General features: G+C 39.5%; 1 protein-coding gene across 3 annotated transcripts in view; it reads left to right on the forward strand.

Annotated features, from left to right (window-relative positions):
- Nucleotides 1–12,110, forward strand: part of LOC134135955 (corticotropin-releasing factor receptor 2) — a 145,841-nt gene that overhangs the window by 103,161 nt on the left and 30,570 nt on the right. For all 3 annotated transcript variants that reach the window (XM_062567643.1, XM_062567644.1, XM_062567645.1), the window contains 3 exons: nt 1,850–2,003; nt 5,149–5,209; nt 11,250–11,322. In XM_062567643.1, coding sequence (XP_062423627.1) covers nt 1,850–2,003; nt 5,149–5,209; nt 11,250–11,322 — 288 coding nt within the window. The remainder of the gene's footprint in view (nt 1–1,849; nt 2,004–5,148; nt 5,210–11,249; nt 11,323–12,110) is intronic.

Raw genomic sequence — 12,110 nt, forward strand, 5'->3', positions numbered from 1 at the left:
TGCTCAAAAATTCTTTTTGTTCTCATTTCCTATGGAAATGAGGCAAAGGGAGATCTCACCACCTTTGTGTGTATTTATTATGTCTATATATGTCCTATTATCCTCAGAGTCTGCTGGCCAATTTCTCTCAGGTCTGACAAAAGAGCAAGAGGCTCAGAGATAATTAAGTTTTTATAATTCTTATGAAAATAAGCATCTGTGGAGAAGAAAAAAATGATGTAAGTGCTGCACAGGAGGGAAAAAGTGGAACATGAGTCCAGACATAATGTACCTGAGGCTGAGGCCTGCCAAGTAATTTAACTGCAACAAAATGTTTAATTCATCCTCATAACTTCTTAGACAGCAAAATCAAGTATGTGACTCAAACTCCTAAGAAACCTGGTTTTACTTGTTTTGAGGACAGTCAGGAATGGAGTCCAAATATCTATTCTGTGTTAATCAAAAACAGTGTATTTTATTCATGCTTTTTGTCTTTATCAGGCCAGAAGGAGAAACAAAGGCATTTTTACTCATTTTGAAGCAAACTTTGTTTCAAAACAAAGTGTTTACTCTTATGAGTTGTTTTTTTTAACTTTATTTTAAAGATCAAGTCAAATTAAATTTCAAATCTTATAAAACAATGGGGAAATTAAATGTTTTGATACAATGTTTTGACACATCCAGAAGTTCTTTTCTGGTTATTGCTGCACAATACACAGAAGTGATCACAACTTATGAATGGGTAATCATTTTGTAAATGTGTTTTTCATCCAATAAGTTCTTAGTCCACAAAATGTTGCTGGGTTTGATTATGTATCTGCTGCTATGTTGGTTACCTGCATATCATCAACACCTCATGCATCTGAGGTCCTAGACAAAATTAACTGAGGGGTTCAGTTTAAAACACTTTAGCAGTGTCAATTAAAAGAATGGAGAATGCTAATATCAAAAATGACATAAGTGATTTCAACTAACATGGGTAATTAGTGTCACACTTCAGGGAATATATCAAATGCCTGCATATATTGAATGCCTGCTTGATCAGAAGGCGATTTCCCAGATTTCTATGCAAAGCACTATGGAAATTCCCATCAGTAGTTACCTGTGATCAACTGATGGGATATTATCATGTGTCTGTCTATAGCTGATTGTCTATTCCACGTCTGTGTTGTTAATGCATTATTGTTAGAAAAGTTACCTTTAAACATATATTGAGCCTGACCAAAAATCTTACTGATAATAGGACAGAATTCAGAGGGCGAGAGGTAGAGTGATGTAACCTACAAACAGAAGCATTAACGGCAGGAACAGAGGAGACTAAGCAGTTGACAAAACAAAAGCTTTAAAGTAAAACATCTTTTGTAAATGCTAGTGATATTTCTTATATTCAGTGGAAAGGAGGCAAGCCAGTGATATTAATTTCTATCTTATATTTTCTTCCAATTGCTCAACAGATGGGTTACACTGCCTAAGACATACTTAGACTCTTACGCCATCTTTGAATATGTCTCTAGGCTATGACAGTACCTTTCTGAAAGATCATCTGTAGTCATATGATCTGCCTCTTGCCTTCTTTCTACACACTGCTTCTTAAACGGCTGCTGGTGTGGACATGCCTTACAGCACATTATCTTTCCAGACATGCTAAGGTACAGGTGATCCTGCATGTTGTGGCCAAAGCCAATCCTCAGCATAAAGTTATGGATATAGCTGCATATGTCCAGATAGCACATAAGATACTCTGATTCCAAGTCACAGGTATGATTCTGCATTCCTTGAAAAACTTACTATTTATTTTTAAGCGCTAGCTAGAAGCAGAGTTTTAAAAATGTTTTCACAATGATTTTAAAATAATCTTTTTCTTTTCCAGCCCTGGTGTCGGTGTATTACTACTGTGTACAATTATTTTGTGGTGACCAACTTCTTCTGGATGTTTGTGGAAGGATGCTACTTACACACTGCCATAGTAATGACTTACTCCACAGATAAGCTGCGGAAATGGGTCTTTCTCTTCATAGGATGGTGTAAGTGCCATGGACATTTAAAATGGTGTTACATGGTGTCTGGCATTAAAGTGATAAAAACAAGAGCAGGAAAAACAAACTTGAAAAATCCCAGTATGGTGAAATCTGACATTCAAACCCGACTTCATGTCAGAACAACATGTGAGCAGATTTAGTTCTTCACTGTGGTGATGAATAAAGCTGATGATAGGTTACTTCTGGATTCATCTTCTTCATTTAGATCCTGAGATACTTGATCTTAAGGAAAGGAAAGAAAAAGAATGCCCAGGCTCAGCACTTTAGGAATGTAGTAGTTCATACCTGAACAGCAAAATACTGATCACATCCCATTAGATACTGCTGCTCACCACAGCCTGAATCAGAAAAGACACTGTCTCTACCTTGTGGACCACTCAGTCTCAAGAGACAGATGAGACACTTCTGAGTGATGAGGTGACTAGAAGAGAAGCCTAATTACCTGCCAGTCCAGTCTTACAGCTGTCTTTTGGGCTGCTGAAAGTTTTGTTTCTAAAAAACAGCCCTTAATAGGGGTCACAGGTTCTCCAGGTTCTCTTTGTACCATCTCTATGGCAGCTCAAAGATAAAAAAAAAAATGACTCTTTTCTTGACCTGTTACCTCATTGCTACTGTACCAGCCTGGGCTAGAGCAAAAGCTACTCGTCTTCTCTAGCTGCATCAATATTGGCTGCTCCATCAGTACAGTCTGGGAACCACCAAGCAGAGCAGCAATCCTCCTGAAAAGAACCTGAGGGTTACAGCGGATGCCGGGCTGAGTATGAGCCAGAAGTGCCCTCTCAAGTTGAATAAGGTAACCACATATATATGGCTACACTAGGAGAGTGGCCAGCAGACTGAGTTGTTAATCCCTTCTACTCATCTTTTTTGTAAGGCCACCTTTTGGAATACTGTGTTCAATTCGGGCCTCTTAGGTCAAGAGGGAAGTGGAAAATGAGTTTACCCAGTAGAAGGCTACTGAAGTAGTCAAGGGCCTAAGGAACGGGGCATATAAAGTGAGGTTGAGGGAGCAGAGCTTCTTTAGTCTGGCAGACAGGAGGGTAAGGAGGGATCTAATAGGTGTCTAGAAATATTTTGAAGGACAACTAGAAAGATGATGGAGCCGAACTCTTCTTAGTAGTAGCAGACAGTATAACAAGCAGCAATGGCCACAAATTGCAAATTAGAATTTCAATTCTAAAGGCAGAAAATGCTTTAAGAACAAAATTTGATATTCAATCCAAAGTGGAATGGGAGGAAAGTGGAGTTATAACAGTAGAAAGAAAATGTTTATGTGGGGAATTGATTCTGATTTTTTTCAACATTTTTCAGTTTTGTCACCAAACTGGAAAATTGACTGCTCACACAGCTCTCACAAACTCCTGACTGGATTAGTGCCCAGAAGTTTATCTCTTTGTCTCATCCAGGGACTTCTAGATCTCTTCTTACAAATGCAGGAGTGCTCTGTGCAGGATGTTGTTTTCCTCTCACCCTCTTGGGTGCTTTTGAGCTCAGCTTTGCCTTCCCATGTGCTTCTCTTTTACCATCCTCATACTCAATTCTTTGATCTTCCTTCACAAGGAGAAGTAAAGGATATGGCTATACTGTTCATGTTCACTAGCAAGGGCATGGGGGGACAAACTGCATCTGACTGTGAGTCATTGATGGTCAAGAAGAAAACCAATATAATCACTTACAGGGCACAGGAGCCCCACCATTATGGGGCAGAAATCAGAACTGTGCTATGATTCTTGCTGAGGTTAAAATGACTCCTCAGCAATTCAGTCCAATCCCTGCTGTTTTGCAGTGCTGTTTCCATGCTGTTTCATCTCTTTAAAGCCTTCATTTCCAACACCAGAGACAATGAGCAGGGTGAGATACCTGGCCATAGTAGCTCCTACATGAAGGCTTAAGTCATGTTGCTTCCAGTGGGAAAGAAGCCGGTACCAGTGAGGGTCCTTGAATCTGGGCCTCTGCCTGTGCATTAGCCTTAGAGTAGCAATGATTTTAGAGAGACATGAATCTGGGACCTGGAATGAGAGATGGAGCTGGAATTTGTTTTTTGCCTGAGGTGACAGGTTAAAGGTAAAGGGGAAATGCAGACAGTAAACCCCGCTCTTCCAACTCTGACATCAATCCAGACTTCACCTGGGGAATGCATGGACAAAAAAGGGCCCTGTTTCCCACAAGAGGTTTGTGTTGGAAGGTCAGCTTTCCTGACTTTTGTCCACCTCCAATTTCCTCCTCCAGCAAGAAGCTCTTCCTCTTGAAACCAGCTGGACTCTAAAGGCCTAGAACAGCGAGGTCAAGGCTCTGGACATGAGATTGAAATAACAAGCAGAGTCAGTGGCAGTGGAGAGACACGAAGTGTACAAATACACCTCATCTACTGCAATGATATCACATTTTCAGGGAGCGCTGGTGTGCCTACTGTAGAACTTTTAAGTACAACAGAGAAAGCAAGCCCTATAAAGCAAATATATGGGCTTGAGAAGAACTTAGATGCAGGGACAGAGCACACTGCATATCGGAGGCAGAATGACATATAAAAAGCTAAAAGAAGCTGGATGGTTTAGAGAAGGCAAAAAACAAATGAATGCAGATATAGCAAGATATCAAGAGATTTTTTCCATCATCCTGTTTCACAGGGAAGATTCAAGTGCAGAAGTTCCCAATAAAACATTGAAAATGAGTTTCATCCGAAGAGACCAATACATTTACAAGCTTCTTGCAGACTGGAAAATAAAAACCTAAACAATACACATCTCCAAATGCTGTCTTTAAGATTTTGCAGTATCGACTGCAGGAAAATGAAAAGGGATGAAAATTTCTTGTAAGTCAGCAAAATAGTTCTGATTGTTTATGTGGAAAGAGAGGCATATATGTGTGTGTTTGCTAAGAAATGTATTAACTTGTCTTACTGGTACTAGAGCTTTTTTCTTGTTGAGGTGAATTCTTTTTATACATAAAGAGGTTTTAGCAATTGCAATGTCTCAGATATATCAGCTAAGATACGACCAGTTGTATTTAGAGTCTTCCAGTCCATTAACCAAGGCTCTCTTATCTTTATATATATCTGTATCTACATCTAATTCATCTATATACACTTTGATTGTGATTAACTCCTGTTTTTTTGTTGTTGTTGTTGCAGGTATTCCTTGCCCAATCATCATTGCCTGGGCCATTGGCAAACTGTATTATGAAAATGAACAGTAAGTGATACTAACATTTGTGTTTATGTATCTCTCTAAATAAACTAGTAAGTACATCCAGGTTGAACTGATGGTTCAGAAATGAGGCTGATGATAGAGGAAAGAGAAAAGGTCAAATCATTCTATCCAAACTGAGACCATCTCAAAGTTCATAGCCCTGGCTGAATGAAAACACAAAGCTTCTCCCAAATCTCCTTACCCAAACCCTGAAAATCTCATTTCATAGCTTTATACATGATTTACAGTCAGGGTAGTGTCCTTCTATGGGACTTTTATGTGAGTATGGCCTTGGTAAAAAATGCCATTGAGTTTAAAGGATTTAGCCTCTGGGTGTGCAGGATTCAGTTTTAAGTCTACCAAGAACAGTCTTATGCCTAGAATTTGTTGCATTTCTGTTTCTGGCTTTTCCAACTGGAAGCAACAATTGCACAAAATTGAATAACGTAGAAGATAAAGAAGCATCTGTGCTTTGTGTGCTTTGTTCCCCCTCCCACCCCCCAACATCAATAGTGGTCAGATTTGGCTCAGATTGTGCTTTTTGCTAGTTTCTGGATCAATATCTATTACTTGATCCCATACAGCTTCCCTTTCTAACCTTAAAAAATCTTTTCCCCTGTGGGTCTATTTGCCGTGTGACTACACTGTCTTTCTGTCTGGAGCTCATCTGATTAAACTCTAGTGTCTGCCTTGTAGGTGTCACTGTCTGCACTAATCAGCGATCTCTTATGCACTAATCAGTGTTCTCACCAGCAGTAATCAATTAAAATAGGGATGCACTTCATTTCATGCTGAAGGAGATACACCAAGTAGGTTGGATGAGTTAGACTTCCAAGCACTGTTTCACTCTCTGGACTATACGGATGACTAGCTCAGCTGTGGGCATCCATGCTGTAGGCATCTTCTACATTAAGAAGAGAGGAATTCTGTCCCGTCCTATTAAATCCATCTTCTATACTCTCTGTGAATGTTTGAACCCTTGACCAGTTTCTCTTCTATAGCGTTAGTGGTGACCATGATCATAATCTAGGGGTTATGCATACAGGCCACCGGCTGAACACCTTTCACTGACTGAGAAGTTTTGTGTAATCTCAGCCCTGCCTACAGTAATCAAGCAGCAGAAATCACATTTTCAATCTCAAAATGTCAGTAAAAGCTTCAGTTGGAACCTGTTTCCTCAGGTATCCATGTCAAGAAACCCTAGGAGATAACCTTAGCTCACCAGATTTCCTTGATTTTTGTGCTCACAGAACTGCTTCATCCTGTGTATGTCAAAGATTGCAGCATTCTGGGTCTGCTTCATGGTCAGGTTCTTCACAGCTGTTACTTTTCACAAGTTGAGTCGGTGTGGGAGATGTCTCATTATGCTGAAGCTGAGGCAGAGGTGAAAGAATAGTCATCTTAAGCAGCACAAAACGAAAGCAAACTTGTGTCTTGGAACTCAGAAGAGGGAGAACACCGTATGCTTTAATAGTGGTGATACACATTAAATATTCCTGATGTGAATGATCTGGTTGAACGCAAAATTTTGTACACCTTGTTTTGGAAGACTGCTCATCACTCTCAAGAAAAAAAAAGGGAAAGCAAGACGCTTGATTGACACATGCCATACCATATGATCAGACTGCACACAAGGCAGGTTTCTGCATAGGTGCAGAAAGCACTGCATCATGTTTAGCAGTGCCTCCTTCCATCATCATCTGTGTGCCTGCAAAGTGAATGCAAAAGAATCTCACCATACATATAGGTATGTGTGCTACCTTTCACCAGTGCATGTCCTGAATAGTGTAGTGTTACAGAAGGAGGATGCAAAATACGAACAGCAGAGTGAGAAAAATGGAGTGATCCTCTTTGATACGCAGAATGGTGTTTAGAAGCCACATTGTTCCTACCGAGTCCCTAGGATCAAGCTCTGTGCTCTGATGATGGATTATCAAACGGGGCTTGTGCTTTTAAGTTCAGTTTTAAATTTAAGTACTGACAAATCTCTACACTCTAACGCACACATTTCATGCCCTTTTGCCTCACACACTTGCTAAGAAGGGAGGTGCCAGGTTACTCTGTCAATCAGGCCTATTAAACCTAAAGCTCTGGGATGTTTTCACCTTTCTGTCTTTAAACTGATGATTTTCTCGGAGTGAAACATTCACATGCACATCATCATTGCATGTCACAGTTGCTGCAAATGTACTGTGCATTGAGAAAGTCCTTTTGGCTTCCATCTACCATAGCATGAGGTGTAGCAACCTGGAATCTCAGCACTGTACTGCTGAGTATCAGTTGTGGGGCCAGGAATCATGTATCCATGATATCCACATGCATCCAGAGAGACAGGGCATAGCTCTTGTAAATGAAGAGCTGGTAGAGGCATTAACCTCTAAGGTAAAGACTATTGAATGAAAACTGCTTTTCACGTTCACAGTAATGTCATATGCAGGGCAGACTGGAGACAAATAAAAAAAAAAAAAAAAACATGGAAACATTAAAATCAGACACTTCTGCAACCTCCCAGTCTGCATGGATATCCAAAGGGACAGTCTATAATCTGGGACAAAATGGGAGTCTTCTGTTCTTCAGCTGCAAATGCATTTGAACTGTATCAGAAGGTGGTTGGAGGGTGGTTGTACTAGAGTTCAAGTTCTGTAGCTCAAAATAGTTTAAAATTTCAAAAATAGTACACAAGAAGAATATTTTAAAAGTGCTTTAGCTGGCTTGTTAGGGTTTTTTTGCATTTTTTTCTGTATAGTGAGGTAAATTTAATTGGTACTGTGGCAAATATCTTATCTGGGGTTTTGCAGTTCTTTAGCATAATCCGTCAATTTTCTGAAAAACATACTATTTAATCTCAGTAAAAAATACACAGATACTTAAGAGATATTAATGTAGCAATTTCACTGATGGACAGTTGATAAGAATAATTTTAGTAAAATCTTGTTAACAATAATGATAAAAATGGAGTATTTTTGTTATATAAAGAACTATTAGAGAACCATGAAGAATATTAATTAGTGTTATTCAATAGAAGTGTGTTCATATATATCTGAGTCTAATTAGAGCTGTCTTCATACATGGTTCTCTTCAACATTCAGGGAGTGTTTGTTTATTCTTTCAGAGCTAAAAAAAAGAAAAAAAAGTGGCTTTTATATGTAATTTCACACAGCTGGAATTAAAATTCTGAGGCAGCAAGTACTGAGTGTGTAAGGTTTCTGTCTGATTGGGTTTAAAGAAATGTATGGTGCTGATTTCATTGCAGAAATAACGGGTAAGAGTTAAGATGAAGGCACAGGCAGAAGAGTCAGAGTTGCACTGTGTCCGTATTGCAATGTCCCAGCTAAGGTCCCAGTCTGAACAGTTAGACTGTAAATCTGAGACAGAGCTAAACAAATGCACGTATACATGTCATTGGCTTATATCCAGCCTGTCACCCTTGACTCTCTTGAGAGTTAATGAGCAGAATTAGAAATATTTAGATTGTAATTTAACAGACCTGGTTTATTTATTTCCTAATGAGATGAACATCAACCTAGAAATGCCTTTTTTCCCCACTAACTCCAAACAGAGCCTGGAGCATCTAGCTCACATGGACATGCCTATGCTGTAGAAGTCTACCCTTTGCCACTTTTTTGTCTCCTTGAATTGCGAGAAAGTATGTGTGTGTGCATGTGTGGTTCCTCACCTTGTTCTGATACTGGGTTTTGAATAATAAATGTTAGTGTTCTGCCTCTAAATATGGTATTACAGTGGTATTTAAATTCCAAAGAGCAATGAGCAACCTTCGAGCCAGAACCTCCTTTCTGCTCCACTGGTTCCATTGCAAATTTTCTACTGGCTTGTGTTAGCCCACTGAGTCCTGCCACATGCCTCAGCCTGTTTCCTTATTAGTCCTGTTTGATTCTTCCATGAGAATATGCATCTCCCCAGAAACTCCTTTTCTAATAGCTCTTCGTTCTCTGAATTTCAGACAATCTTTAATACTTCTCCCAAAGAGCTCTTCAACAAGCTACCTCAAATCTAGGTCTTGCAACTTCTAGAGGGTTTTGTTTCCTTCCTTTGGCATATCTTGTAATTTCTTTTTCTTCACATCTTTCCATCTCCCTAATCACAAAAATCAGTTTCATTCATTTAAGACTATCCTGGGGATACTTCTTGGATAATAACTTGGACTGCAGGAAGTATTTTATTCCAAGTCCCGCTCTCAGTGCCAAATTTTGGAAGATTAGTTGCAAAATTATCAGTTTATACTAATTCGCAGTCAGTGCATCAGGGAATAACAGTTGTGTTTTATATCTATAAAATATTCAAAGCCCCCTCATTCAGCTGGAACTTAAAAAGATGTAGACATTGAATCAAAGAAAGGAAAAAACAGTTGTGTGATAATGAACTGTTCTCCTAGAGACCTGCTCCATTTCTCAGTTTTTCTGTACATTCAGTTCAATAGCAGCATTTTGCAACAGGCAAGTAGCCCTTCTGTTTTCGCAAGCAACTCATTCTGGAGAAAGACAGGCTTTTTGGCCATTATATGATTTAAAAATAACTTCATTTGAGTCATTGCTTTCCTTATCTCTGCTTTCCTATCATCTACTTTCAATGCCCAGTCTTATGGATTGTAATCTCTTTGAGGCAACAAATGTTATTTCTTGCATGTTTATAAAAGTGCAAATCTGCATCTGTCTCCATGATCCCCTTAGCTCAAGAATTGTCCTTATTTTCATGTCTCCAGTAGTACCAGGCTTATCTTTTGTGACAAGGTAAGTGCAGAGAAGCCTTCATTTTTGCCTATATAGACTCACTATGAGGCATCTACAAAAAGAGGAAAAACCTCAGACCCTTGAACTCCAAAATGTACCTCCCAAGTGACAAATCTGGAGCTCCAATGACTGAGATACTGTGGAGTTATGACAGCAAAGTTTTCTCTGTTTGGTAGAAGGAAGATCTAGACTTTGTGGTTTTATCTGTACTAGTAAATTAGCTGGGCCAGAATCATTCCTGAGGCTAGAGGTCAAATGGCACAGAGTGGCTCACATCCACATTATTAAACTGTCTTGGCCTCCAAATCACAGTTATGTGCAGTTTGTAGACTACTGGGAATGGTCTCTGGCCTATGCTAACTCCAGATTTGTTCCCCAGGAAATGTTTGGGACTTGGCCATTGTTTGTCTGGGGCCAAAACTGAGCCAAAGACAGTGTAATGGTGATCCAATAAATGATTGAGTCCCAACTTGAGCCCTGTTTCTAGTTAATTTACTAGCATGAATATAACCAATGTATTTCTCTCAGTTAAGGGAATGGAATGAATATCAGTAGGGGTTACTGTGAAAACACAGGCATAGTCTGTTGTATAACACAGCAGGGGAGAAAACATTTGTTTTTAGGAAAGTGAAAGTCAAGCTAGGACTCAGTCACACATGACACATCCAGGCTTTCTGCTAGTTTGAGACCCAGTAATTTTAGCTATGATTTTGTTTGCCCAAGTTAAGTTCACTTCCTTTTGGAAGTGTTGAATCAAGATTTTCCTAGTTCCAAAAAAGGTCTCTGTACTGCACACTGGGTTTTGTGGTCTCCAGAATGATGCTAAGCCAATAAGATGAAGTCCTTATTCACCCAGTACCTTATTTACACAGAGTTTGAGAAACATTTGCTACAGCAACAGGCCCTTACTTTCTGGAATTGAAGTCTCTTTGAGCACTGCTATACATTAACAGATTTTCTTTTCCTTGCAAAGAATATTTATTTCATTCTTTTTCAGATCCAACAGGATACCTCTTCTGCACTTTCTTATAGTGGGTTCTCACATTTCTTGGAAATGTTTACATGGGCAATAGCCCGAAATGTAGTGAGATCATAAAGGGAAGGGAAAATGGGGATCATATCTGTGTCTAGAAGAAGACTTTGTAGCAGAAAACTCAATCACCTGCCTGTTGTGTATGTAATTAAACAACTCAGGGGCTTAAGGGCACATCTCTGTATGCTGTCCTTGACATTCTTGTCAGTCTAGAAGAACTACCATTCATAAGTGATTCTGTTATTTGTTTTGTTTCTTACAGATGCTGGTTTGGAAAAGAACCAGGAAAATATATTGACTACATATATCAAGGGCCAGTGATCCTTGTTCTTCTGGTAAGGATGTGTGTGGGTGGAAGGACACTACCATCTTCCATAGAGGGATGATTTGATAGGCACCTATGATGTTCCACATCTTTTATATAAAATAAGACAAATAATGTCAAACATCCTCAGCTGTTCTCTCAAGATGCCACAGAAGCTACCACTCAAAGTCATAATTGCTAGGATCTGTTTTTGGTTGTTTCCTTGACATTAGGTCATTCATTTCAGCTCTCTCTGTTATTCTGCTTACTTTCCTTTGTAGAGTGTTTTCAGATCTAGAAAGGAAAAATGTATAATACACTTGTTAGCTTTCCTTTTTTTTAATTTCCTTCTCATTGCAGCTTACAATTAACAAGCTGTTTCTCTGTCCAACACTCTGTCCCCAGTGCCAACTACTAGCAAGCAGAGAAAGAGTGGAAGTTCATTCATAAACCATGTTGAACCTTCAACTAAAACACAGTGATGCTTTCCCAGAAAATACTGGGCGTGGATGGGAAAGGCCAATGCAATTAAAAAAGATGCCGTTGAAAGAGCCGATTCTACTTACCTTATGATTTTATCCTTTGTGGTAAAAAACAGGTAGCAAGGAGGCAGTTGTCCTGACAAAGAGTTCCCAGGCCTCTGTAGAGTGTCCCCCCCCCCCCAACAGAGAGAACTTAGGATGGGTAGAACCATCCCTTATCCCACTGCAGCCCCTATGGACAAGGCACAGAGATTCCAGAACAGGCAGCCACTGCCAGCTTTCTCAAGGCTTACAAGCCTTGAGCTATCGCCTTGTTGGTGCTACACCTTTCATGCGA

The sequence above is a fragment of the Rhea pennata genome, chromosome 2, assembly GCF_028389875.1.
Source record: "Rhea pennata isolate bPtePen1 chromosome 2, bPtePen1.pri, whole genome shotgun sequence".
Taxonomy (NCBI): Eukaryota; Metazoa; Chordata; class Aves; order Rheiformes; family Rheidae; genus Rhea; species Rhea pennata.